General features: G+C 46.9%; 2 protein-coding genes across 4 annotated transcripts; both read left to right on the top strand.

Moving 5' to 3' along the window:
• The first annotated feature begins 1880 nt into the window (after nt 1-1880).
• Nucleotides 1881-13042, top strand: LOC308060691 (C-signal-like). Of its 2 annotated transcripts, none has more exons than XM_080379737.1 (6): nt 1881-2169; nt 9973-10024; nt 10328-10515; nt 10942-11097; nt 11954-12064; nt 12280-13042. In XM_080379737.1, the coding sequence occupies exons 1-6, from the start codon at nt 2029-2031 to the stop codon at nt 12391-12393; spliced, it is 762 nt and encodes a 253-aa protein (XP_080235863.1). In that variant the 5' UTR covers nt 1881-2028; the 3' UTR covers nt 12394-13042. The 2 variants fall into 2 exon arrangements, with proteins under 2 accessions (XP_080235863.1, XP_080235864.1); XM_080379738.1 differs by lacking the exon at nt 1881-2169 and adding an exon at nt 2200-9745.
• A 1468-nt stretch (nt 13043-14510) lies between these two features.
• AURKAIP1 (aurora kinase A interacting protein 1) lies at nt 14511-18483 on the top strand. 2 transcript variants are annotated; one of them, XM_080379740.1, is made up of 4 exons: nt 14511-14774; nt 15578-15664; nt 16190-16638; nt 17578-18483. In XM_080379740.1, the coding sequence occupies exons 2-4, from the start codon at nt 15613-15615 to the stop codon at nt 17683-17685; spliced, it is 609 nt and encodes a 202-aa protein (XP_080235866.1). In that variant the 5' UTR covers nt 14511-14774; nt 15578-15612; the 3' UTR covers nt 17686-18483. The 2 variants fall into 2 exon arrangements, with proteins under 2 accessions (XP_080235866.1, XP_080235867.1); XM_080379741.1 differs by lacking the exon at nt 14511-14774 and adding an exon at nt 14781-14992.
• The last annotated feature ends 7408 nt before the right edge of the window (nt 18484-25891 follow it).

Genomic DNA, 25891 nt, shown 5'->3' on the forward strand with positions numbered 1-25891 from the left:
CAGCCCATTCTATCTCCCGTTTGTCACAAGAACAGAAGATATTTTTGGGCACTAGCCGGCAGCCCCAGTAACGTGCAGCAAAACTGACAAGCTGCAGCAAATTGGTTTGAGCCCAGTATGGAGACAATGGTCCCGGTCCCCAGCTGATGCGTGTGGAGCAAGTGGGGCTGGGGTGATTTGCACACAGAGGCCTGGCTGCTTGTGTCTCTGTGGCAAAGGAGAAGGAAACTCTTTGAAAACCAAGGTGGGTGGTTGCTTTTTGGTGTGAGTCATCCATCAGGCAGGGTGCAGTTACTGGGTGTTGTCCCCTGACCTCTGGCTCAGAGGCCTCAAGACAGATCACTGCATCTCTCTCCCCAGCAGCCAAGCGGAGCCAGGTCCACCAGCTCCTTTGTCGCGCATTTTCAGACCTATCAGGGAAAGGGGCAATTGAGGATGGTTATTGCCCCTGTGGTTTGTTTGCAAATTGCTGTGTATGTTTATGATGCCATAAAAAGGCAGCATAACGCACCAATACAACGTGCATTGTCTTTAAGACGTTTGCAATGGGCAAACACTTTGTATCCACTAAACCTTGGACTCTGTTTCCTGCTTGATTAAGAACCTACTGATGCATTTGGCTCCGTGAAAGCCCGGGACTCTGCTTGCTGAAGGAAGAGAAGAGGGCTGGGGACCGTTCTGTGTATAGGGGCTCGGTATACCAGAAATAAGCATCCTCGTCATGACTTTGTACACAAAGATAACAGAAACACTGGTCGAGAAGCCACATTGCTGGTCAGCTTTGCTTGCCAGCAACACTTTGTGTGTCGAAGAGCCTGAGACATGAGCAATGACTGCAAGTATCTTGTCTTTATCTCACCCTGGGAGCGTGACGCAACTATCAAACCTTCTTTTAAGCTGTCCAGCAGGAATAGATATTTTCAGATATGCAGATCCTGAACATTCCTCGGAGCCACTGCAGTTGTTTAGAAATAAACCAACAAAAGGGAAATGGGGCAGACTCATCAGATGGTTTGTAATTGGAACAAATTACCAAAACTTTGTGCTTTAGTTTCCCAAGTACAAGAGGAGAGGCTATTCTTGACCTGTATCAGGATGAAGTTAGTGTTTTAGAAGCTTCCTGATCTTTTAATAAAGAAAATAAAGAGCAGTATAATACTAACAGATGCAATCAAAGCCTTTATGCCTACACATACCAATTTATATGTATGAGTGTGTGCAGATCAAGAACAGGGAAAGCATGCACAAGCCCGGTGGCTAATGCATGTGAGGACCAGCTAAAAGCGAGGAAGGCTTGCCACTTCCAGCAACCTCTTGCCCACCGCAGGATGAACAGTCAAGGATGCTCCTAACAGCCAAACAAGCAGGGTGCTCCGTGCCTCTGGCAGTGACCTGGGGAGTCCAGAAATGGGGGTTCAGCACCTGCCTCCACTTCATTGCCCCAGTAGAGAATTGGGACCGTTTCTTCTACCCTCTCCTAGATCTCTAGCGATGTCACCTCTGTCCCTTGATGTCAGGCTTACGAGCTGGGGGGGGCAGGCGGTCCCCGCTGGGACCAGGAAGGTTCCGCTTCTCCCCCGCTGGCCTTGGCACGCAGGTAACAGTAACGGGGCGGGGGGCGGTTGGGGCTGGGGGCACCCGGTCCCCTTCCCCTGGGGAAGCCGGGCGCTTCCCGAGCGCAGCCGGGCACTCGAGGACAAGGCTGCTGCGGGGGGGCCGCAGCGGGACCCGCCCGGGGAGGGGGGCGAGACCGGGGAGGCGGGGACCGGGCCGGGCCGGGCCGGGCCGGGCGGGGGCGGGATCGGGATCGGGACGGCGGTGCCGGCTCCGCGCCGCGCAGGTTAAGAGCCGCTGGAGCCGCGCCGGGAGCAGAGCGAGCCGAGCCGAGCCGAGCCGAGCCGAGCCGAGCCGAGCCGAGCCGAGCCGAGCCGAGCCGAGCCGAGCCGAGCCGAGCCTGTGCCCGTGCCTGTGCCCGTGCCCGTGCCCGTGCCCGTAACCGTGCCCGTAACCGTGCCGAGCCGTGCCAGCATGGCCCAGCCGCGCTGCCGTTCCGTGCTCATCACCGGCTGCAGCCGGGGCATCGGGCTGGGGCTGGTGCGGGGGCTCGCAGCCGCCAGCCCCCCCCCGGACTTGGTCTTTGCCACCTGCCGGTACCCCGAGAAGGCGCAGGTAAGCGGGGACTGCCCGGGGCGGGGGGGGGGGGATGCTGCCGGCCCGCGGGACCCCGCGCCTGCCCCGCTGCGTGCCGGAGCCCCCAGCCCCGGGGGCGGGCGGGGCCGGGCAGGGGATGCAGCCCCGAGCCCCGGTCCGGCAGTGCTGGCCCCGGGGGCTGGCGGGGAGGGGGCGGGGGAGGGAGAAGGCACTTCGGGGCCGCAGCATCTTTGCGACAAGGCGCCGGTGTCCCGGCAGCGAGTGCCCGGGGCGGGAGGGGAGCTGGGGGCTGAGCTGTCGCCCGGGGTAGGTGGCCGGATCGGATGGAGCCGGTGCCGTGAGTCTCCGAGGCTGGAGGTGAAATGAGCCCGGGGTGCTGCTATTCGGGTCCCTCTGGGCATTCCCGGGGGGAGGGGAGGGGAGCTGGGAGTCCCCCGGTCCCGGCCGGGCAGGCTGGGCAGCTGCAGCACCTCAGGGCTCCTGCCAGCCGCTCCCTCTTGCCCACGAGTTTCCCACTGGATTTGCAGCTGGAGATAAGACTATCCTGGCCTTCTCCAATTTTCCGTGGCCCAGGAGCCCTGCAGGGGCAGTCCACCCCCCATAAGCCTCCCAGTGAATCCCGTTACAGCTTTACTTGCCTCTGCTACACGGTGTCCCTGTGTCCCCAGAAGGAGCTCTGCCCCATCTTTCTCTTCCCTTTCTCCACTGAATTAAGTGCAAAGGCTCAAAGGAATGACGAATTAAACACTCCTCTTGGTGCCCTCCTTGGCTGCTCAGGGACCAGCACCTTCTGCTGCAAACGTAGTAGCTTTTGTTACACGTTGCTGGTGAATTCACCTGCAGCCCTTTCCCCCCTCAGCCAGCATCCCTGCTGCTACAGCACAGCAGCGATGTGTCTGGGCTCCTTCCCCAGCCCTAGACTGTTATAAATGACAAATGAAACCTTTGGGAGGCAAACTGGAGAGGGTTATCAAGCCACTCACTTCACAGCTACTGGTGTCCTTTGGTGCATCTCTAGTCTGCTCTTGACTCTCCTCAGTAAGGCAGAACGCTGCTAGGGCAGCACGACAATACACGCAGGTATCCCCCTCTTTCCTGGGAAAGCTCTAGTGCTCCAGAGCTGCCAGAATCTGAGCTCTCAACCCTGCGGCTGTCTCGCACCTACTGTGCCACAGGCATCCGATAGGAGAACTGATCCCCAAAGCCCTGCTCCCGCATCTCCCCTATTCCAAGCACGGCACAAGGCTGCCTTAGTGAAAGGCACATTCCCTGGCATGTGCAGAGCTAAACGGAGCTTATACGTCTGTTCCCTTACAGTGGACTTTATTCTTTTCAGTGCAAATTGTGGTCACGCCATGCTAGCAATAAAGAAAATGTAGGGACTTTGTTTACTGCTTAGCTACACAAAAATTTTAAAAGGTGGTGCCGCAGCTGCCCCTTCCAGGATGGCAGTGCCGAGCTGGCTCGGGGGTGCCTGCAGTCTGACCACCCGCTTCTCCAGCAGCACTGTGCTGCTCTACAGGTACTTATGAAACCGAAGGAAAAAGGCTTAATTTTGTTTCTTGTTATTGAAAAAAATAACTATCCAGCACTAAGGCACGTTTAGGATCTTTCTGAATCAAATTGCTGAGGAACAGACTGAACTCTGGTGCACAAGACTGCCTTTCAGAGGCATTGATTCCTGCAGCTTCCCCCCTCTGCCCCCCTTCTGCAGTAGATGAGCTCCTGAACAGGTATTCGCTACCGTTCTGTTCGCTTTTCACTCCTGTTACAAGACCTGGCGTGTGTCCCAGTTGTATTTCCTATTAGTGATTGCACAACAGCGTGGTACAGGAAACCAGCAGAGACATATGACCTGTTGTTAGATAGAAATCTCCCTGCTTGGTTGTTTGTTCTAAAGCTGCTTGAGCCGGTGCTGAGGGAGGTTCTCTTTTTCACCAATCGGCCCTTGTGTTCAGCAGGGATTTCTCGTTATAATGATCTTGGATCAATTACATGGAGAAGTGAAATGGTTCCTTCCGTAGGAAGAGCTTCCTAGGAAACGTTACACAGACATATCTGAATAGAACTTGTGAGCTTCTTCACATTGCCAGGACTTAAAAATCTTGAGCAAAAAGGCTGGTAAACCTGCACCAGAAGATGAAATAGCCTTCAAAAAGTGCAGTGTGCCTGGGAAGAGTCGGGGTCACTCCTTGCTTCCAGCAGTGGAAACCTGGAAAGACTGCTGGCAGTCACAGGAAGCTGGCCAAGGGCCACATTCCAGTAACCCCCAGTGGCCATTCTGCAGGCCACATGGGGTGCATCCTAAGTTTCCCCCCCCCCTTTTTATTTTTTTGGTGATGGGGGGAGGCAAGGTTTGTCCTTGGTGCATCAGGGTAGGTTTTTGTTCTTTGTAAGGACCTCTAGGCCATGTGCTGTGCTTTGGCAGTACATCAATAGAAACCTCTGCAGCCAGCTGAAAGCATATTTCTAACAGATGGGTTTGGAAACACAAGGAAGGGAAATCTTTATTAAAGGTATTGTAGTAGTCTCACTACTATTATCTGTCTCATCTGCAATGCATACAGTTGGCACACAACTTTCTGACCTTTTGGGGTGTTTCCACCATGCCACTACTCCTAGCTGGCAGAGGGCAAGCACAGACGTGCTTGAGCCTCTAGCAATGGGAGTTTTAGACGACCGTCTCAAAGCTTGGATCCAATTTGGCAATGTTGCTTGAGTGTGGTGTGGTAAGGAAAGGCCAAGGTTCAGTGACTTTCTTTTTTTTTTTTTTTTTTTTCTTCTTTCCCAGAGAGAAAACTTTGCCTTCGCTAACTTACCGGTCAGATCTTAACCCCCCAGCATTCAGGTTCCTGTACTCCTGGGGCTGGCACCGCAGACTTGTCTTCCTACACATCAAATGGGCTTTGCCCATCTAAGATCCCTTTGTTGACCATGCAGCCTGGGCTGGAGAGCTGAGTGACTTGTTCTTTCTCTGCACACCTGAGCACTCGGTACTTGCTTTTCCTCTTGACAGTGACTCAAGTGGTCTAATTTATCTAATTTAGTTTCTTCCCACTTTGCTTTGTGGTAAGTGACCATATGAAAAATCCTGCACTGTCCCCCAGTTCCTCTCCAGCACTGGAGGATGAACTTGGAGACAGGCAACTTTGGATAGTTCTCTTAAATTCTGCTCTCATCTGGTTTGATAGAGCAGCATTTCCCTGTTGCAGAGTGCAGGGAGGGCAAAAAGGATGGGAAGATCTTAAATGAAAAGCTTTTTAAAAATAACCTTCCAGTTTTTAGAGGAAAAGTGATTAAATATGCTTAGCTACTGGCAAATCCAGTGCTCATCTTGGGGACAACAGTCAGCAGCAATTCCTTGGTATCGGAGACTTATCCAGAGAATCTCTCAGCAGAGTGTATGCTGTTGCAGAGAGGACTGCATACTTCAGAGTCCTCCGAACAGTGGGCAGCCAAAAGCCCCCAAGGACCTGACTTAAGAGAGATGCTGGAGAAGAATCTGACTTTGCTTTCCTCTGCTTACTACAGAGAGCAGCACGTCTCCTGTAACTTGCAAATCCTGGGGTAATGCCGAACAGCTGCAAGCTTTCACATGAGCCTGCGCTGGCAGAAGTTGTAATAACTTGAGTTCTTGTGCTGAATAGCTTCTAGGTGGCCTCCACAGAACATTTGCCTAACAAATGGGCTTTAGATCACACGATAACATGCAGCAGGCCTGCAGGCGCATCTAGATAACCGCTGCTCCTCCTTGAAAAGTACCATGCTAGACTCCTTCAGCCACACTTTGATGCTGATCTGCCTTTACTTGGGCTGCTTCAGCACCGAGAGTGGAAGCAACTACATCTCCCTTGCAAAATAATCCTGGGTGTCCTCTCTTTGCACTCCAGATGGACAAAACCACAGTACAGTTATGATTAGCCAGCCTGTACGGGCTTGTGGACCCATCTGTAATTATCCCCAGCTCCTGCTTTTCTTTCTTGCTCTTGCTTCCCCCATCCTGCTTCCCCGTAAAAGGGAAAAACCCCTCCGATCTGAAGTCTTAAGACTACACCTGATGATGGTGCAGCCCCAGTAGTCCCCCCTCTGACTTGCTGAGGTGCAGAAGGAAGCAAGGTAGCTGAAGGGATCCGAATGGCCACGGCGTAAATCCATTTACAGGGCTCAGAGTACTCAGCTTGGCTCTGCCAGGCTGTGCTGAGAGCTGACCGTGGGACCTCGGGACAGGAGCATCTCTTGTTCCTCGTGCTCTCCCGCAAGCCCAAGTGTGTTCCCAGGTGAACAAGAAAGCGTTCAGTTCCTCGCTGCTCAGGGGTCCTCTGCTGGGCTCTGGAAGGCTTCCAGAGCTTAATGTGCTGTTTCCCTTCCTCTGAAATAGGAGATAGTGTTACCAACAGTGCTGTGTCTCTTCCCTTGTCAGACACAGAGCTCTCACTGAAGTGCTTCTGCACACTGTCAGGTTTTTTTGGTTGGTTTTTTTTTGTTTGGTTGTTTTTTTTTCTGTGCTACATATTTTAGCCGTGTGGTCTGCTGTTGGAAGGAGCAGCTGAGCAATCTCTGGAGCAGCGCTCTAGCAAGATAGATTTGTTATATCGGACAAAGGGGGCATTCCTGAAGCCTTTATAATTTGGGGTTATTGCAGTGTTGGGTTTTTTTTTTTCTCCCCCTGGAACTCTTTTGCACTTCCTATAGCATTAAGGTCTGGCTCCTCTTGAGTCAGAGAGAACTATGGATTTGGGGCAGCCTGTAGCAGCCTGGTGTAAGCTATTACACAAGCAAACAGTAAGTTGGCTGTACACTGTGATACTGAATAGCCTGTCTCAGAGAGACATGGGCAAATATGATACACCTTTGACTTTGCCCTCACTGCAAGCAGGATGATGTGAAGGATACCCGAGCACCCTTTGCCTGACAGAGCTACCTACAGGCTATGTTAGTTGCTTGATTGCTTCCAAGTGCCCTACTAGAGCCCAGTCCTTTCCAAGAGTTGTAACTGAGGTGGATAATGCTTTCATAAAGAAGGCAAAGTAAATCCTGCTTAATGGCAAAGACAACATAACATTTCTCGTTGAAATCTAGCAGTAAATATTCCGTGTACTGATGAAGCTGTATCTGGAGCCTTGAGCACCCAGAGGATCCTGTTTAAATTGGAGTAGGCTGGCTCTTTTTTAATTGTAATTAAAATCAGCAAGCGGGAAACAATAGATGCTAATCAGAGTTTAATTTTTTCTTGGAATCCCTGAGAGCTGATTCTCAGGGGTAACCATTCAGGTGCAGAGCACTCCTAGAGCTACTACGCTAAGCACAGTATTAGGGGGATGTGTTGTGGTTTTATGTTGGTTTTGTTTGTCTCGTTTGTTTTTAAATTGGCTATCACAGAACGTTAACTAAAAATTACTTAGTCTGGGATATGTTGGCTGTACCTGGTGTCTTTAAATGAAACTGTGTTAACTGACATTAAAATACAAGCTGCACTTCAAAAAGCAGTACCAATGAGCTGACTTATTCTTACGCATGCATTGCCATTACGGGCTGCACTGGCTCTGCTCCAAGACTTTGTCTTCTCCAGGGATTCAACCTCTTTGTCCTGGGAGCCGTGCCTCTGCACTAGCATGTTGGCATTCCAAAAAGTGAGCACAAGTCTGCTTCAAAAAAAAAACCTTGCACGTAGCTTTGGTGGTGTAGGTTGGTTTGTTGTTTTGGGTGGGTTTTTTTAAGTTGTAATTTTGGTGGAAGTTTTGTGTTTTGTTTTTAATGAGGGGAGAACATGGCACTTGACTGATAACAACAGTGAGTTTCAGGAAAACTTATCCCTTCAGTGGGGAGTCAATAGCTAGCATATGCATGCATTGCAGTAATATTTTCGGAGTTCTCTAGACACAGAGGACGTTTGATCTCTCTGATCAAAACTCCTTGGAGTGGGGGAAGAGGAGAAGCAGCATATGTGACTGGTGGCTTGAAATGGCTGTATCTGATTGCGCTGCATGAATTGGTCTCTGGTCCTCCTCTCCACCTGCTCCTTCTAGTCACAGTAGGGAAAAGAATAGGCTTTTCTGCAATTTTTAGGTTTCCTAACTGGATTTTTCAGCTTATGTTTATATCAGACAAAGTAACATTCTTGAAGACCAAAGCCATCTGAGTTAGCTTTATGCCTGGAAGCCGCTTCTGAGAAACATAAACCACTGACGTGGGAGTCACTCGTTAACTAAGTAACCAACTGAGTGGAAAAAACATTGAGTTTTAAACCTGATTTGCATGCAGCAATTGTAATTTCACGCTGTGTGCTGGAGAAGGTTTAATGCTACAGTGTTTGGAGTTCTTAATTGAACGTGTTGCTTATTCACTTCACAAAACATCTCTGGCCTTTTAGCAATAGTGTTAGAAACATAGCCTGTTTCTGCCAGAGAGTAAAGCAGTCTGACTATACACAAATGAACAAACCCTGAGAAGCCAAAACACTTCTGAGTTTATTATCAAGTAAGTGATACTGTCAAACTGAAGTCCAGTGAACAGTCCAAAGCTACATAATTATTGCAGGCCTTGACATGGCAGAACTATTTCATGCCTGACTATCAATAAACAAGATAGTGTGTTCTGGGCCTTTAATCTGTTGAAAACTGTCCCACTAAGCCCTATCCAAGGGGAGGAATGTCTTCTGGCTTTGTGCTCCTGACTTGTTCCCCTTCCTTCCCTCCCCCCCTAACAGCCTTAACTGCAGTTGTAGATCGTCCTCAGGGGACGAACAAATTTTCTGAATGAGCCTGGAGAGAATCCTGCAGAGTATGAACAGAGATAAAAGTTGTAATGCATTATAGCTTGACAGAGGACACAGAGTCCCTAAGTGTCTCCAAGTGGCAAAAAGTACTCTTTCAAAACCAGCCCCCCAACCCCCGTTTCCAAAGGGCTCCTAAAGAGATGGATTTGCTTGACCTGGAATGTTTGGCCAGGGTTGCTCAGTCTCCTAAAAGGGGCTGGGAGTGTGTAATCCATCTGTTACATTTGGCCACACATCCCACTTGGCTACATGGCATAGAAACCTAAGTATTCCGTCTGGGCCTATAAATCCAGTTGGGACATACTTTGTCCAGCAGCAACACTGGTATAGTACTCATTTTCTCAAGAACACTAGTCATTCCTCTACTGAGAGTAGCAGACAGATGACTGAATTACAGCTATCTAGCAGGAACAGGGTTCTTCTCGTGGACACTTGCTGTGTATGGAGCTGATTTAATGTGTGCTTTACCTTGGGTTACAAGAGTTGAAGCTAACAAGAGTGCTGGCAAACAGAATTTCCATGGGAAAAGCGTTAGGAAACTTCCTTCAAACAGTAGTTCCAGATGGCTTTTCTTAAGCCTTCCTGTTGCGCTAAACTGATGTCTAGCACTAGCTGAGCTTCAGGAGAACTACACTTTTCTTACAGAAGTGGGGAATTACTGGCTTGGAATGCAGTCTGAGCACCATGGTGGTCTGCTGTGGAACTGGCAATGGCAGCTGCCTGATCAAAGACCTTTGGTTACACTGCAAACACACCCTGGAGCTGTACAAACTGAGAACTAACTCTATAATCTGGCATGCTGGTATCTTGACTAAGCAGGTGAAGAGTCCAGTTTCTTGGAGCAGTTGATCTTGTCCTCCAGAAAGCTGCTCAGCAGTTGGAAAGCAAAGTAGTATCACTGCCTTCAGTCCCATTATGAAAAGAAATGGCAGTTACAATTCTGGAGGTGCAGATCTCAAACTGTTTTATATAATAGCCACGGAAATATATGTATATATGTATAAATATATATTAAAAAGATAACTCAAATAATTTCTTCTTCCCAGGAACTCCAGCAGCTTAGCAAGCAATACAGCAATATCAAGCTTCTCCAACTGGGTGAGTAAAGGGCTTAAGTATCTTCAACTAATCAGGCGAGTGCATCTTAAGCAACAGGTCTACTGGGTGATCAGTAGCTGTACATGACCTCCAGCAGCTGAAAACGATCACCCTTACGATAACACTGGGGAAACATAATCTATGTAAAGTCTTCTGCGCTTTGTCATCTCTGTGTGCTGCCTCAATGTCCCCGTTCAGGCTACTGCCTTAGCTATAGTTTAGCATGTGTTGTATAGTGCCAGAATGGCACCTGAACCACATGCTTCACTGTTCACCATGGCTATTCTTGGCTCCTCTGTGCAGATGTGGTCTGTGAAAACAGCATCAAGAAAGTAGTCAAGGAAGTGGAAGAAATTGTGGGAGACAAAGGTCTGAACTGCCTCATTAACAACGCTGGCATCAATGTGATTGCTTCCTTGGAAGAAGTCACAGCAGAGACAATGCTCACCACTTACGAAACCAATACAGTTGCCCAGCTGATGGTCACCAAGGTAAGAACTGGGAAGAATGTGTTTAACCTATAGTACTATGTGAGGCTTTGCCACTAGTGAGCTGGACATGTAACCAAAGCATTTGTCGCCTTGGAACTGCACAGATATGGTTCTGATGTCAAACTGTATGCCTAGCGAGTGGCGAGAGATCCTTTTTATCAAAGATCTTTCTCTTTGTTTAAATCCATCTGGTATGAGGTCACTTCCGTGGACAGGCTGGGTTAGGAGGTGGGCAGAAGAGGCTGAAGGTCCTTGCTATTTTCAGCTGGCTGTTATAGAAAGGTTTCCTATGGTCAGCTTGTCTGGAGAGCCACCGCCATTCTGTGCTGGTGGTATAGAGTTGTACGGCAATTCTTCACAGAGCAGAACCTGAGAGTCCAGCTTGCCTTGAAGGGGCCAAATTAAAACCAATTCTTGTTTTCACAGGCATTTCTACCCCTTCTGAGGAAGGCAGCTCAGCTGAGCACAGGAATGGGCTGCCATAGAGCTGCCATTATCAATATGTCCTCTCTTGCTGCCTCCATGCAACTCGTCCAGGCAAATGAGATGTTCCTCAAGGTCTACCCCTACAGGATAGCGAAGGTTTGTAGGCTGCCCTGGGCTGTGCTTTGCTGGGTGCCGGCAGGCCTGTGAGGTGAAGACCACTCTGAGCTTAGGAGGATGATGTGAGGTCTGCAGCACCTCCTTGGGCAGGCTGACACAGGAACTGTTCTTGTTCTTCATGAGGGTGGAAACAGGACCTTGAAAACCATATACATGAGCAAGCACACCAGCTTCTTAAAAACAGATGCTCCATCGCTACTCTGATACAGAACCATTTCAGAGGCACTTGGCATTCAGGGAAGAACTGATGCCCTCAGGTGTGTGTCCTATTAGCTGTGTTCTTCTCCAGCCCAAGCAAGATAGGCATGAAACTCAACAAAAGGTGTGCTGACCTGTACATGGTAGAGCTGATTAGCGAGAGGTGGAGTTTTTCAGTTTTGTCACATCCAGAAACTGAGTTTGTACCAACAGTCAAGATTAGACATACAGTTTCTCTTACACCGCCTACTCGTAAGCTGTTAGTATGCTTGTTTTCCCTGTTCAGAAGTAAAAACCTGAACGTTTGTGCAGTGATTATTGCAGAAAAACACAGTCCTTATGTCAACATTATTTTCCCCGCAGCTCCTTAGGAGTTTCAAATACTACTTTGTCTTCCATCAGAACTTAGTGTTGTCTTTGGGCAGTAAGCTTATGACGATAGAACTTTTGCAATACGTCTCTTAACAGCTGTACGTGAGAATGAAGCCCTCACTAAGTCTGGATAAATTACTGTGATACTGTTACTGCCCCTTCATTTGTCAGGAGACATCATGATGGAAGGCAGGTGCCAATTAGCTTGGGTCTTGCTCCAGGCTTGTAAAACCAGCACACTAATAGATGGTTTCCACTGTTGTAGACAGCACTGAATATGATCACCAGGTGTCTTGCCGCAGACTTGAAATCGGATGGAATTCTCTGTATTTCTTTGCATCCAGGCTGGCTTCAGACAGACATGGGTGGAAACATGGTAAGTGACATCTCTTTGAAAATGTGAAAGACTCCCTTGTTGTTCCAACCCCTGAGCAAGAACCCACTGCACAGCATACACTTCCATATGCTGCAGGGCCATGCTATGAAAAATGAAAATACTCCCCCCCCCTTTGATTCTAGTAACTTCTTAAATGCATTTGATTCTCTTCTGTACGCTGTTCCTAGTAATGATCTAAGCTTGATTTGCTCTAGGCTCCCATGCAGGTGCAAGAGGCTATCCCAGGCATTCTCTCCGTCCTGGACCGTCTCGGTGAAAAAGAAAATGGTTCCTTCCTGGACTGGCAAGGGGAAACTCTACCGTGGTAGAAGTGCACAGTATACTATGGAAACAGCACGTCAGTCACTATTTAACTTGTGCCACTAATGTCTGTGTCTCTACTGTTTTCTTATACACTACTAGCTGAAGTAGCCAGTCTGATATCCCACCTCTCTTTAGGTATACTTGGAAAGCAAGGTGGCTGACTTGGTATTGCTACTGCTCTGTTCTAATGCTTTCTGCAAATACTACTGTGTTCTTAGTAATGGGCATCTCCTGGAACCATCTAAAATAAGTTAAAACTGCAAGTTAAATCCAGGGGCTGGTTCCTCTTCACTTCCGAAACCAGGGTGGGCCTCTCACTCTGAGGTCAGGTCCTTTACTTCTGCAAAGAACGAGGCCAGTGCAGGCTGTCAGGTTCCATAAAGTTCAGTCTGCTGGAGACACATCTCTAGAAAAGGTCCTTTGGTTTCTTTCAGTCCTAACTGAGCCAAGGCTGAAATTGCCCAGCTCTAAACTACGTGAATTTTGTGCTTCTGTAAATTCCTCGGCAACCTTTGAGTGTCCCCAGGTTGACGGCACACACCAGACACTTGCTTTGTTCCCAGGGCATGACTGATATCCTGATACGGGGGCGGGAATGTTGTTTTGTACATAAACTTCTAAAGCATCTTCAATAAAGTCTTGTTTAAACAAATAGTCTGTTTACTGAACCACTGCGGTTATTTTTCTGTGTATGTACGTTTGTCTACGTAGGTTGCTCCTCCCTGACCAGGGAATGGTACTTCTGCCTTGCAGGAAGGAACTAGGCATTGCTGTCTCCTTTGGGCTAGGTGGGTTTAACATGGTGGGGTGTACCTGAAACTGGGGCAGACCCTTGTTCTGGTCTGAACTCCTAAAAGCATCTGGTGAAAAGATCTCTGTGTTCTGGCTGAGATAGGGATAAAAGCAAAAAGTTCTTTGAAGTCTGGGATTTGCTTCAACATCACTCCCTCATGCCAGCTGATTAGGCATTTTCATGCTGTGCCAAGATGGTGGGTTCCTGTACCGAGTAAGAAAAGACAAAAGAGCAGCCAGGTAAGTGGGAGAGACAGGTGTGGCTGCTCCTGGACAGCAGCCACTGTGAGATCTGCCCTCAGATGCAGCTGACGGTGTGAAAGAGAGTTCTCTAGCTGCCTTTCGTGATCCCCACATCGACAAGGATGTAAAGTCTCACTGTAAAAACTGCTTGTTCTGCCACACTTCGGCTCTCAGACCGATTCTCAGTGATGCGCTGCTGTGACCAAGCAGGTGAACAAAACGCAGTGCCTTCCTATCAGCCGAAAGCTATTGACTTTCCATCTCCAAGTGTGACTGTTGTATCAGCACAAACCCGGTAGGTAAGGGGCGAGCTCAGTTTGAACTAGTTGAGCTATTTAGTTTGAATCAAATGTCAGATGCTGGGTGTGGAAAAGGAGCAGATGTGCCTTCTGCAGCCTGCTGTGTGGCGTGCTGATAGGAATGCTCTGAGACGAGGGGAATTTTACCTGTGTGCTTAACTGTAAATGTTGGAACTAACGTATCCATGGCATTGCTGAGCTGTACAATGTCACATTATGTAGTTTAGTTACTAGTAGAACGCTCCATTGTATAGTTTAGCTACAATAGTAGGTAAGAACCGGGCTGAAACCGAGACATGAGCCCCGAGTGCTGAAACAAGGCAGGGAGAAGGTCATGAAAAGGATGAGAAGATGATGGAAGGATGAAGGTGTCCCAGAGGACCCCGGACCCATTAGGCCACGTATGTGTAGTAAGAGTGTAGATATGATAAGTAGTGCATGGAACCGTAAGGAGTATGCCAACAGTTTCTCAGAAATGTCATTAATAGGTATAGATTGGCCATATAAAGATAAATGGTGAACAAAGTCAGGATGTGCGTTGGGCGGAACTTATCCCCCGTGCATCCAGCTTCGAAACTAAAGCCTGCCGGCTCTCTAGCGCTCCAGACGGGGTATTAGAGGGTTTTGTCTCCGGTTTTCCGTTCTCAGCTCCCTGCCCCGCGATTCCGCCGGCCGGCAGCAGGAGAGCAGAGCTGGCTGCCGGGCAGCAGGCCCCGCCAGCGCCTCCCCGGGCGCGCCCAGCCCGCAGCAGCTCCGAGGCGGGGCCCTGCTCCCCTGAGGGCCGCGGCCCCTGCGCGCCGCCGCGGCCGGCCCAGCCCTGGCACCTCCCCCGGCCTCCCGGTGCGCTGGGCCGAGCACCTCCACCCGGCTGGACGGCGGCCGAAGGCACCCCGCCGCCTCGGGGCTGCGGCCTGGCCCTCCCCCGCCCCGGCATGGCTGCCCCGGGGCCGGCCGGCGGGAGGAGCGCGGCCGCCCGCACAAGCCCGGCCCGGCCGCGCCTCACGGCGCCTGCGCAGCGGCCGGAAGTTCCGGGGCAGCGGCGGGCGGGGACGGTGAGCGATGGCGGCCGGCGGGCTGCGGGCCGTGCCTGGGGCCTGGGAGCGCCGTGCCCGGGGAGCGGGGCGGTGGTGGGGCCGCGTAGCCCCGTGGCCGGGGAGCGGAGCGGGCCGGGGCCGGGGCCTGGTAGCCCCGTGCCTAGTGGTCCCGTGGCCGCGGAGCGGTGGCGGGGCCTGGTAGCCCCGTGCTCGTGCCCGGGTAGCCTTGTGCCCAGGTAGCGGGGCGGTGATGGGGCCAGGTAGCCCCGTGGCCGGGGAGTGGGGCAATGGCGGGGCCTGGTAGCCCCGTGCCCGGGGAGCGGAGTGGGGTGGTGGCAGGGTTTGGTAGCCCCGTGCCCATGGCCTGGTAGCCCCGTGCCATGGGTGGTGGTTGACAGGCAGGTGGTTGACAGGCAGGGCTGTGGCCCCACCGCGGTTGACAGGCACAACATGGTGGTGGTGGGCCCTGGTAGCACCGTGCCCTGGTAGCCCCATGCCCGGGGCAGGAGGCTGCCCACCCCCCAGAGCACAGGGCTGCGGTCCGTCCCGCCTCGGGAGCGGCCTGTTCCTCAGGGCCTGGGGGCGGCAGGCAGCCGGGCTGGGCCTGGAGGGGCCTTGTTTTGAACCTGGAACAGCCGAGGTTTCCTCAGTTGCCTGTGCGGCCCCACTAAGCCCCTGGTTGTGGGTCAGGCCCCCCCAGCAAAACCCAGCAGCCTGGCGAGGAGAGGAGGAGGGTGCTTAGAGTGACTCAGCCCATTTTTGGATTTGTTTTTTTTAAGCAGCATGTTCACCTCAATGAGTAAATGTCCTTATTTTAACAGTCATTACAGTCTGGCTACGGACAGAGCAAAACAATATGTTAATATCACAGCTGACTTCTAGGTTACTGAAGGCTTCACGAATTGCAGGTAAACTGATGTTGTGTGACCTCGGTTTCTGTTTGTTTTTGTTTTTGTTTTTTAATTTTCCTAAGGTAATGAGGCTCCCAGGAATTTATTTCCCAGGAAGCAGTGCAAGAGTGGTGAGGCTGTTGTTCATTCAGAGGTTTTCAAATGTTCGTATGTCTCTGATCTGTTCTCTCCGTACTGTGTAGTTCTGATCTGACCTCTTTTAAGCTTAGGAGGAGATTCTTTAGCCACAGAAAGGCTTAATGCAGTGAACAGTTCCCTGTTCTGTTCCAAATGGTACTTACACAGAGCTTACACGATAAAGCACTGTATAATGTATTTTTAGCAGGTGGCATTACAGCAGCATAATTAAATTCAAATTAAAAAAGACTTGTTTATGTGCTGGGAATGTAATTTTTGTAAGCAAATTCCTTTGTTAGATTATTCTGGCCAGAGTTACCTGGTGGTTTGAGAGCTGGGCAGAGTTTTTCTTAACATTCTGTTTGACAATTCTGCCTCTTAAGTGACGTTCTTTTCTTCTCAAAGGCCACCTTTTGCCAAGGTCCGTGTCTTCCTTTCTTTGCTATCATTCTACATCTGCGCGCTATAGCACACAGCCATCTAACAATAGCGGAGCCCAGCCTCAGCAGTGGTATGCTCTGGACCCTGAACTGGAAGAGGTGCTGATCCCCAGAAAACTTTCCATCAGCCCCTTAGAAAGCTGGCTGACAGTTCGATACCTGCTACCTAAAGCAGAAGTCCTTAATGCTCAGGAAGAAGCGGGCTATGAACCTCTGCAGCGATATGACTGTCCTCCATCTTACGAGGGAGCTGATGTGGAGGAAGGAGAAGGAACAAGTAGCAACAATCTTCAGTGTAAGAATGTTTTGAAGATTCGCAGAAGGAAAATGAATCGACACAAGTACAAAAAGCTGCTAAAGCGAAGAAAGTTTGTACGGAGGAGGATAAAGGAAGGTCGCAAGAAGAAGCGTCAGGTGAGCTCAGGGTAGAGAAAACTTCTTGACATAAATGTCCCCTCTTCTCAAACTGGCCTCTGTTCAGGTCTCAGACGATGTGTTTAAGTGGAATTTATTTGGGGAAAAATGGCAGCAGCTCAGAGCGCCTTAATAAATTCAGTATTTACTAGTACAATAGCTTTTTCTGTTTTGTGTTTGACCTGTACATCTTCAGAACCTGAAATGTAGAATATTTCTGTGGTTGTAAACATACATGTGCGACAGTTACTGAGCATGATTTCTGTTGCATGGCATAAACTTATAAATACATGTGGCTAAGAGAGAAGAAATTTAGCATTTGTGTGAAAGATTAATTCACGTGTCTGCTTTATATCAGGGAGACTGGTTTAATCTTAATTTATCTCCTGTCTTGCCAACATCCTCAAGTGCTTCCTATTGTCTTTTTCTATAGAGAAGCCTTTTACTTCCCATAATAGAAGGGGTGAGGGAAGACATGGGCCTTCATTCAAGCTGTAAATGGTCTCATTCAATGCTTTCACTAGTCTGTTAGGTTTGCTATAATATAGTTTAGCTCATTCTCTGGTAATTTTCACCTTGCCTTGATGCAAATTGGGGTTAATTGTTACTCCGTTTCTTCAGATTTGTAGGAAGCAGTGCTGAACACACTGTCATGAGGAAAACCTCTGAATTTTTCTTAAGTTTCATTTTCTGTCTTCTCAGTTTTCCTCACACAGGACTTTTAAAATAATGCTACCAGAATCCTATTGCATTTTAATGTATTTTCTGCAGTAAGGCTAATTTGACACATAGAGCAAGCTGTCTACTTAAAACCATAAAGCATTTGGTTCTTCTGTGTGTGTAACATCTAGATTCTACTTGGTACATGTGGGCCGTGGCTGAATACTTAAATGTTGCTTTGAGCTGTGTTACCATTTCTTTTTTTTTTTTCTGTTTTAGATAAAATTTGAGAAAGATTTGGAGCGCATCTGGAAAAGAGCTGGTTTGAAAAGTCCTCCTGCGGGATGGCAGACACCCAAGATATTTCTGAAAAGTTCAAAGCGATAAAAACACTTGTAATAAGTTTTAACATGTAATTGTAATTAAAAAAAATATTTAAGTATGTGGATTACATTTAACCTTTTTCTGAGTGTGATGAAATTAGTAGGAGGAAACTTTCAGTCTTGGTGAGCAGTTTTCCAAGGACAAACCTGAGAGCAATATGCTTTTTCTCCCCAAAAGAATGGTGGGAGCTCTTGTATAGTGACATGGTGCTGCTGTGTGCAGTCCCGTGCTGCTGCCCCCAGATGTGTGTTAGGGCAAAGGTATCAAAGATTGCAGATGAATTTATGAAGATTAGGCTGAACAATGTATTGTAAGAACAGTCAGTTCTGGGAGATAAGCGAAAGAATTCTTCTCATTGTATATAAGACACAAGCATTTTGAAAAGTTCTTTTCAGAATCTCATTCTTTCATAGCCTTGCTGTAAAAAGGCTGGTGTTTGCTCAGAGTTATTGTGAAGTAAGAATTGGCACATAATTCCGTAGAATATATCTGAAAAAGATTTGATTTTCACCTCTCTGAGGCCTTGGTGTGCATGTGCCTTAGGCATTGCATGAGCATCCTTAAAAAGCAAATTTATTTTTTCTGTTCTGTTTTGTGCTAATAATTTTTTTTTCTACAATTGACCCTTGTCATACAGAACATCCAGATACTGGTATCAGTAAAAGTTCAGAGCTGATTATTCATTAACTATTTGTGACCAAGGCAATCCTGTTGTTATCAGCTGGTTTTATATGATGGAAGAGACTCACGAAAGCTGTGAAGAATACAAATGTTTAAAATAAACCCTGAGAGAGGACTTTATATCTGTCAGAGTCAGAGACTTTATATCTGAGTTCTCTTTTGGGTTCTGCTTTTGATTTTTCTGTTTGAGGCTATTAACTTTGGTTCTGTGTGATTCAGCCCTTCCCTGTCTATTCTAGCAGGTAGGTGGGGTGGACTGGCCTCTGAGAGAAAGAGGGGAAAAAGGAACGAGCTGTGTAGGCTCATCATTCTGCAGCATACAGGGAAACTACCCTGAAAATTTATTCCTTTTTATTTGCTAGGAGCAGAACACTTGACTAAACTGAAAAGGAAGAGAAACAATAATGTGCGGAACTCATCGGTGCCAGGTACAGTTTAATCTCACTGCAGGAAGGACAGGTGACTCCTGGCACACAGTGAATATGTCTTGGGTTCTGTGTGGGGTGCTCTGCTCTTTTTATTGCTAGATGACAGTGAATGTAAAGCCTCTGAAACTCCTTAGCCATTAATGTAGAAGCTAGCTGGGTCATTATGTTGGTATCTTAAGGAAAGGGTACACCCACATTTAAAAATGGGTTAATCTTGCTAGAGAACTGTTGGCACTCTGAGAACTGTATTGAAGTCCTGTAGAAACATGTGATTAGCATATTTTTTTTTTCCAAACCATATGTTAACAGTAGGCAACTTTGATTAAAAAAAATTAAACACATGTTCCATCCTTTTCGTGCTTTAAATAGGCAGCAGTTGCTTTTAACCAAGACCAGCAGGACTCTTTCATTCAGCCTATTGTCAGGATTTCAATGAAGAGGAGGATGTCTAACCACGAGCCTTAAAAACTCACCAAGTGAGAGAAGATTGAGTGCTGATTCTGGCTTACAGGTTTGTTAAATATGCAGAGTGCATCTAGGTGTTTCTAAAATACCAATACACATTCCCTGCACAAAGATGCTTAGGTGAAAGGCTGGGGCCTGAGAGGATTAGCACCTTTGAGGTCAGGTCTGTGTCTTTTCTCTCTTTTTTTTTTTCTTTTTTCTTTTTTTTTTTTCTTTCCCCCTAGTCACATTTGTTTTAAGAGCCTTTATGCCAGCATTGTTTTCTGTCAGTCCTACAGCTTCTCTTACTGCCTCTTAGTCCAAACTTGCTGGTTTTCTGTCTAGGGAAAAATGATAATTAGTTTACACATTTCTAGGAGATTGCTGGTTGCTGAAGAATTGCAGTGCCGCTGGAATTACACAGAGCAATAGACTTTAAAAAGTAGCATGCCCTGTTCATTTGTCAGTGCTGTACCTCCAGTTCCAGTTTTGAGGTTTATTCTTCCTTGATTTTCTTTTTGTCGTAATCCTGTAATTTGCGTCTTTGTTCTCTGTTGTAGTCTCTAAATCTACCAGCTGCCCAAGGGTATGTTAGCCATTCTTATCCATAAGGCTTAGGTTGGTCTTATTTCTCTAGTTTGACATAAAATGGTGAGGCTGTAGATGACAAACTTGTTCGTTGTTCTCAGGCGTGCTGGTATCATGCAGGCAGAGAACTTGTACCATTTTCCTGGATCAGCACAACCACCTTGTTCTCTAACTTGTTTTTACATCCTGATACTAACTAGAAAAGAGAATGATTGAAATGGTGGGAATTGCAGCGCATAATCATTCAGTACCTTGTGATGTTCCACTGCAAGTGAACTCTTGTACTAAGGCAATGATGTGTGGTGAATTGCAAGTCTCCAGGAAGTAAAGTAGTTTATTAAATGGTATCCTCTCTAAGTAGTAATCCAAATTGAGTGTGCCAAGAGAAGTCATTGCTTTTACATCTACTAGATGTAATTACACAGCCACGTATAGAAATCTGGAACTACTGTGTAATTTACAGAAGTGTCTGTAAACAATCCATGGCAGTTACTGCCAGTCCTAGTCATATGAATGCTGTATTCTTTTTTACCAGAGTACCTCAAAGCACATCTCAGGATTTGTATTTTCTTTGTGGAGATACTGCAAAGACTGTCTGTCTTATGTGGCACTATCAGATAATATATACCAGGGTTGTATAAACTTGCTTTAACTTTCTTGACCACAGGATGCAATTTTAAACTCTCTGGTACAGGTAGGCGAAAGCTCCACCTGTTTTTCTGTAGGGGGAGCACGAGTACATAAAATACTGTTCACAAAGCTTTACAGTTGCTGGTCCTCTCCAAAATACATGCATACCAACATACCAGTCTACTTAGTAAATGTATATGTGTATGTGCATATGTAGCTGTGGTAGCTGCAGACAGGAAAGGTTTGACTGTTATAAATGAATCTCAAAATATTTAAGACTTGAAGGTTTCTCCTTTATTTCCTTATTATTCCTCACTTCTGAGAGGAAATGGTTGAAACTCAGCAGGAGGCTGCTAGGGAAATTCGTGCTTTTTATTGCAGAGACTGGAGATACCCAGTGGGATAGTGATTTCATGTTTGAAACTACTTGACAGTTGTTGGTCTGGAAATGTCCCTTAAAACTGGAATATAAAACCCCTTACACTCATGCTTACATCCCTAATTCTTGGATTGCCTGTACTTATACAGAGACAGCAAGCTCAGCTGAACAGGTTTGGTAGTTTTATCATAGCATTCAGGTTTGTGTTGAAATGAGTTGCCTCTAAAATAGGAAGTCAGCTGACTCTGAAGGGGTGGAAGTTCTGCATTTTCTCTTAGCCAAAGCATCACATTGCAAACTCAGAGAGTGTTCTCCCTTCTGGAAAACTCAAAACATAGCAACACAGTGGTAGTGGGCTCCTGACATAGCTGTGGCAGAAGTACTATCTCTTTCTAAGGCTAGCAAATAATGGTTGCTGGCAAACTTGAGATTTTAGTTGTCTCTTGGAGCTGGATAGCAGTGTTTCTTACTAGGGTAGGAATTAAATGTATTTCAGGAATCTTCTCTAGAAAGTGTGTTGTTCAGTCACACCAGTGTGGATTCTTGAAGTTCTTTAGAGGCTTCTGGACGTAACAGTTCTTTCAGCCACGCAAATTAAACCAGTATAACTTAAAAATAACTTACAGCAGGGGATCAGGCCTGATTGCGTATGGGGAAGGGAGCAATGCAAAAGAACTGCTTGCTGCAGCTGTTCCTCAATTATTGTGTTGTCTAACACCATCCAAGATAGGTTTGCTTGGCACAGGGGTGGGAGGGTGTGGATTAACTGCCAGTAATTTGCATAGCTAGACAGACTATTGCTTAGTGGTCCACAGTGTTGGTGGTCCACAGATGAAGTGTTAGCAATGACAGGTTTTTAGAAATGATGGTGAAGCAGGAGATCTGTGATGCTGATGGGGAGTAGAAAATTTTATTTCAATTCCCTTTTTTATAAAGAGAGCAACCACACTATTTTAGAGCAAATTAAGAAGCCAAGAAGGCTGGTCCCTTTGGTAACAAGGATTGAACCCCAAATGGGTGGAAAGTAGAAACATTTAAAATGTGTGTAAATTGCAGCAGCTTAGCAATTTGGCTTAACATCATCATGCATAAAGAGCAGTTAACCATAGCACCTCTGGTCTGGACTCTGCAGATGAGATTTTAACAGTGTATGGCAGCTGTTTGCTGCAGCTCTCCACAGAAACAGGCTTCTTGGTAATTGTCTGCTGTAGTTTTGACTCACTTAAAGTTGAACAGAATTAATTTGGAAAAGGGAAAGACCAGCAGTCAATGCAAGATGTTTCTTTCCTCTGAAAATCTTGTGCTTACCCTACAAAACATGTTGGATAGTCTGCTAGCTGTTAAAGCAGCCCTGAGGTCATGCAGGAGCTCATGGATGCCTTCTCCATGCTGTCCTTGGCACAGACAGACAGACTGGCTGTCCAGGAAGGAGCCCTGTGGAAAGGAAATGGAGTGGAATGTAATGATGGTTTCTTCAGCTCCTGCTCATGAGACCAGATCTGAAGCTGATTCAAACCAGGAGCTGCACAGGTTGTGATGGGACCAAAGATTTCACATCAAAGGAGAACACTGATCTGAATTGAGGCTGTAGATATGCAAACGGTCTGAGTGTCCTTAAATCCTAAAGCACAGGGAGCCTGGAAAAAAAATTGTGTTGGTATTACCCAAACAGATTTTGTTAGGCTGATAGACTGTGATCTTGAAAACGTCCAGGTCAAGAGAGTTTATTCACTGTGTTTTCAACTATGATTTCATGGGAGCAGGCGCGTGTGTGTTGAAGGGCTGGGGACAGACCGTGGGATGCTCAGTAAACCTGGCTGCACGCAACTGTAGCAGCAAATGTAAAGAGAAATATTCTTCACGTTACTGTTGTATTGGCTCCTGATAGGGGTGCCTAAGAACCTGTTTTTTGGAGTGTGGTTTTTTTTGTGGTGACGGTGTGTTGGTTTTTTTGTTGGTTGGTTGGGGTTTTTTGGGGAGGGAGGTTGTTGGTGTTTGTAGGGTTCTTGTTGTCTGGCTTTTTCATTGTGCAGTGGGGTTTTTATGTTTCTTGTTTTTTTTTTGTATTGTTCAACATCAGAGGGGGCAGGGGTGAAGCCTCCTCCTTTGCTGCAGGAGGATTCCTCTGCATACTGTAACTCTGGCACCAGAAAACCAAGTTCTTTCTATGTCTGTATTGTGGGAACTGTTGTTCTTTTCCATTAGTAAACTCAAGACCAGTCTTAAAGGGAGTAGTACTTGTTAGCCCAAGTCAGGGAATGTTTATGAGCATTTGATGCACAAAACACACCTTCCAGGGATTTAATAGGATCTTCTTGCTCATGTTACCTGACTACCATTGCCCAATAATTCCTGAACAGAAACAATGTACCTTTACTCTAGTGAGCTAATACCCATATTAAATGGTACACTTCTGTATTAAAAATTGTCTAAAAGTTACCTGGGATAATTTGGTGTATGTTCATTGATTTCAGTAGCTCTGGCTTGGTCCTTCTCAAAATATGAAGCTGGCTGTACTTCAGTGGGTGTGAACCCTTGTCCGTATATTCCAAAGTTAATAAACCATGCTTATTTACACGAGCTGAAAATCTGTCTGAAGTGATATTACTGATTTTGCAAACAGCACCTGTGGATAACTAAAATTATATCTTCTCATTTCACCATTCATGCTGTTCTGCTGTTGGCATTTCTGTTCTGACTGTGAAAACATCCTGGTTTGGGTTCGCTTGGGCTGAGCCTGGTCGATTACTCTCCAAAAACAACAGCACTCTGTACTCAACGTGGAACGTCACATTTGCAGAACTGCAATGGTTTTGAAAAGTGGGTTTTGCTTTTCCTACTGATTTTTAAATTTTAAAAAAAGAAAAATCAGTAACTGTAGTTCTTATATAGACGTCTGAGCTAGCTTTAAGCAGAGTGTGCTGACTTTCCTGTGGACGTATCTGTTCTTGCTTGCCTTTCCCTGTAAGACAGAGGAACAAAACTGAAACAAGGAGTTCTGTGAGCCAGAGAATTTAGGGGAATTGATACATCACTCTTGTGTAAATTCCCTGAAATAAGACTGAATTTTTTAGTCTTACTCACAGCATGGGCGCTAATGCATCTTTCCTCTGTTACACTAGTTACAAGACTTGTAGGAACTATAGAACTATGAGACTTGTCCCATACTCTCAAATGTAGCTGAAATTGGCTATTGTGTTTTGAAATAATGGGAAGGAGGAGGGGGCTGAATGGACAGTGGAATCATATAACTACATGTGCCTTGTTTGCTTAGGAAGCGTAGCTAAAATCTTGTTTAAAGTAGAAAAATAACATGAAATATTGATTAAAAAAGCATTTTTTCAGTTGTTCAATAAACAAGACTTGGTGTTGATCAGGCAGGTCTTGTGCTGAGGGACTGTCATTGCCTTTGGTTTATGTAGGTCTGGAGACAGCACTCCTGGAGCCTCTCAGCTGCTGCAAGGACTTCAGAGTCCCATAACCACTTGCAAAGTGATCGTTAAGACAAGGATGTGGAGTCCTGAGCAAGGAGTCAGCACATCAGGTAGAAAACTAATAGCTTGGAATTTGTCAGATTTATTTTAAGGGAATTAACAATTCATGGCAGGATGCTTCTAGCTGAGCTTTATCACCAGGCAGTGAGGAACTGGTTAAACTTGAAGAATAAGCAGTCACAGAAGAACATGCCAAATTTTTTTAAAAAAAAAGGTAGAAGAAACTACAACAGTTATGGTCAGCAATGTGACTATGTGTAAACAGCACTAGTTACTCACCAGCTCTGTTCCCTGGGTGCTTGAGTCAGAGCTGTTTCCTCAACTGACGAGGGGTTTTCGCTGCTGTCAGCACTGAGGCAGCTAGTTCATTATGGAGCCGCCAGCTGGAGTCTTTTCAGCAGCAGAATCAGCAGGTACATCCCGAAGGCAGAATCTGTGACTGGTCACCTAGGCTTAGCAGGCCTTCATTTGGCTTCCCTGACCATTCATATGGTTTCAGTTACTGTCCAGGAGACGCTGCTGCTGCATATGAGCTTTTCTGTTGTTTTCTCTAGGTCTGAATGGGCATCTGCCAGAGAAATCTCGGTGCCTAATTTTAGTGTCTTTGTGATATGGGAGAATGGCCTGTATTATTGCTGGTATCCTGCCAGCTGTGAGAACTCCTGCTGTAGGCCCACCAGAAGGTAGGACAGAGCTAAATGTGTCCTACTTTCTGATAACATCATCCATCCCTTGTGGAAGGGAAGAGAGTTGTAGCCCTTGGAAAGACAGGAAAGGCTTTCTCTCGCAAGTAATTTATGCAAAAACCTGGGACTGTGAAAAGAAAGCGAGTGGAAAATAACAATCTTGATATCCGTGCCTTGGGTGCAACACTTTCCCCTTGAGTGATTTCTAATTATGAAAAGGAGCTGGGGAGTGGAAGAGAGAGCAATAAAAATACATTTATGTGGCTTTCAGTGTAGGGACAGCTGCTTCTGGTGTAGGGCTGCTAGGTTAAAGTAACTTAAACATTTCCCATTGTATTGATTATTGCATTATCAATGAAATGAAATGCATTACCACATTTGGTGTCATGGGGCTGCTCCCCAGCTCGGTGTGGGGACTCTAAATGAGCTTCACGGTTGTTTTGGGTTGTGGGGTTTTTTTGTTTTGTTTTTCTTCCCCCCTCTTGAGATGGTTTCTGTTACTGGAGCATGCAGAGGCTGTTGAGGGGGATGACAGGTTCCACGGCTCTGGAGAGCTCTAAGAGCTTGTGCTGTTCTGCACAGCTGTGAGAAGCTGGACTGGGAGGGAGCAGTGCAAAGCATGTATGTCATAAACTGGGCACCGGTACAGATCACCTCCAGGCAATAGCTTCTGTCATGTGCCTGCCTGGGAATTGACTCGGTGTTAGCACTCAGGTTTCAGGTATATGCTTGGAGAGAGGAAGGAGGTCTGCTCTGTTGAGCCAGGGGAAAGTTGTCCTCTTCCATTCTAAAGGACTGTTGCAAAAAGCCTAAAGCCAGCAAGGGGAAAGCCAGTTTGTTTGCTGTGTATTCCAGCCTGGAGTAGGTCAAAATCAGCTT

The sequence above is a fragment of the Falco punctatus genome (assembly GCF_963210335.1).
Source record: "Falco punctatus genome assembly, chromosome: 3".
In the NCBI taxonomy this organism is placed as follows: Eukaryota; Metazoa; Chordata; class Aves; order Falconiformes; family Falconidae; genus Falco; species Falco punctatus.

Excerpts from the sequence above, each read along its gene's own strand:
- AURKAIP1 (XM_080379740.1), top strand. The coding sequence starts at position 15,613 with ATGTTAATATCACAGCTGACTTCTAGGTTACTGAAGGCTTCACGAATT. Across the intron at positions 15,665-16,189 it reads GAAGGCTTCACGAATTGCAG|GCCACCTTTTGCCAAGGTCC; the intron begins GTAAACTGATGT and ends TTCTTCTCAAAG. Across the intron at positions 16,639-17,577 it reads GTCGCAAGAAGAAGCGTCAG|ATAAAATTTGAGAAAGATTT; the intron begins GTGAGCTCAGGG and ends TTTCTGTTTTAG.
- LOC308060691 (XM_080379737.1), top strand. The coding sequence starts at position 2,029 with ATGGCCCAGCCGCGCTGCCGTTCCGTGCTCATCACCGGCTGCAGCCGG. Across the intron at positions 11,098-11,953 it reads ACCCCTACAGGATAGCGAAG|ACAGCACTGAATATGATCAC; the intron begins GTTTGTAGGCTG and ends CCACTGTTGTAG. Across the intron at positions 12,065-12,279 it reads CAGACATGGGTGGAAACATG|GCTCCCATGCAGGTGCAAGA; the intron begins GTAAGTGACATC and ends GATTTGCTCTAG.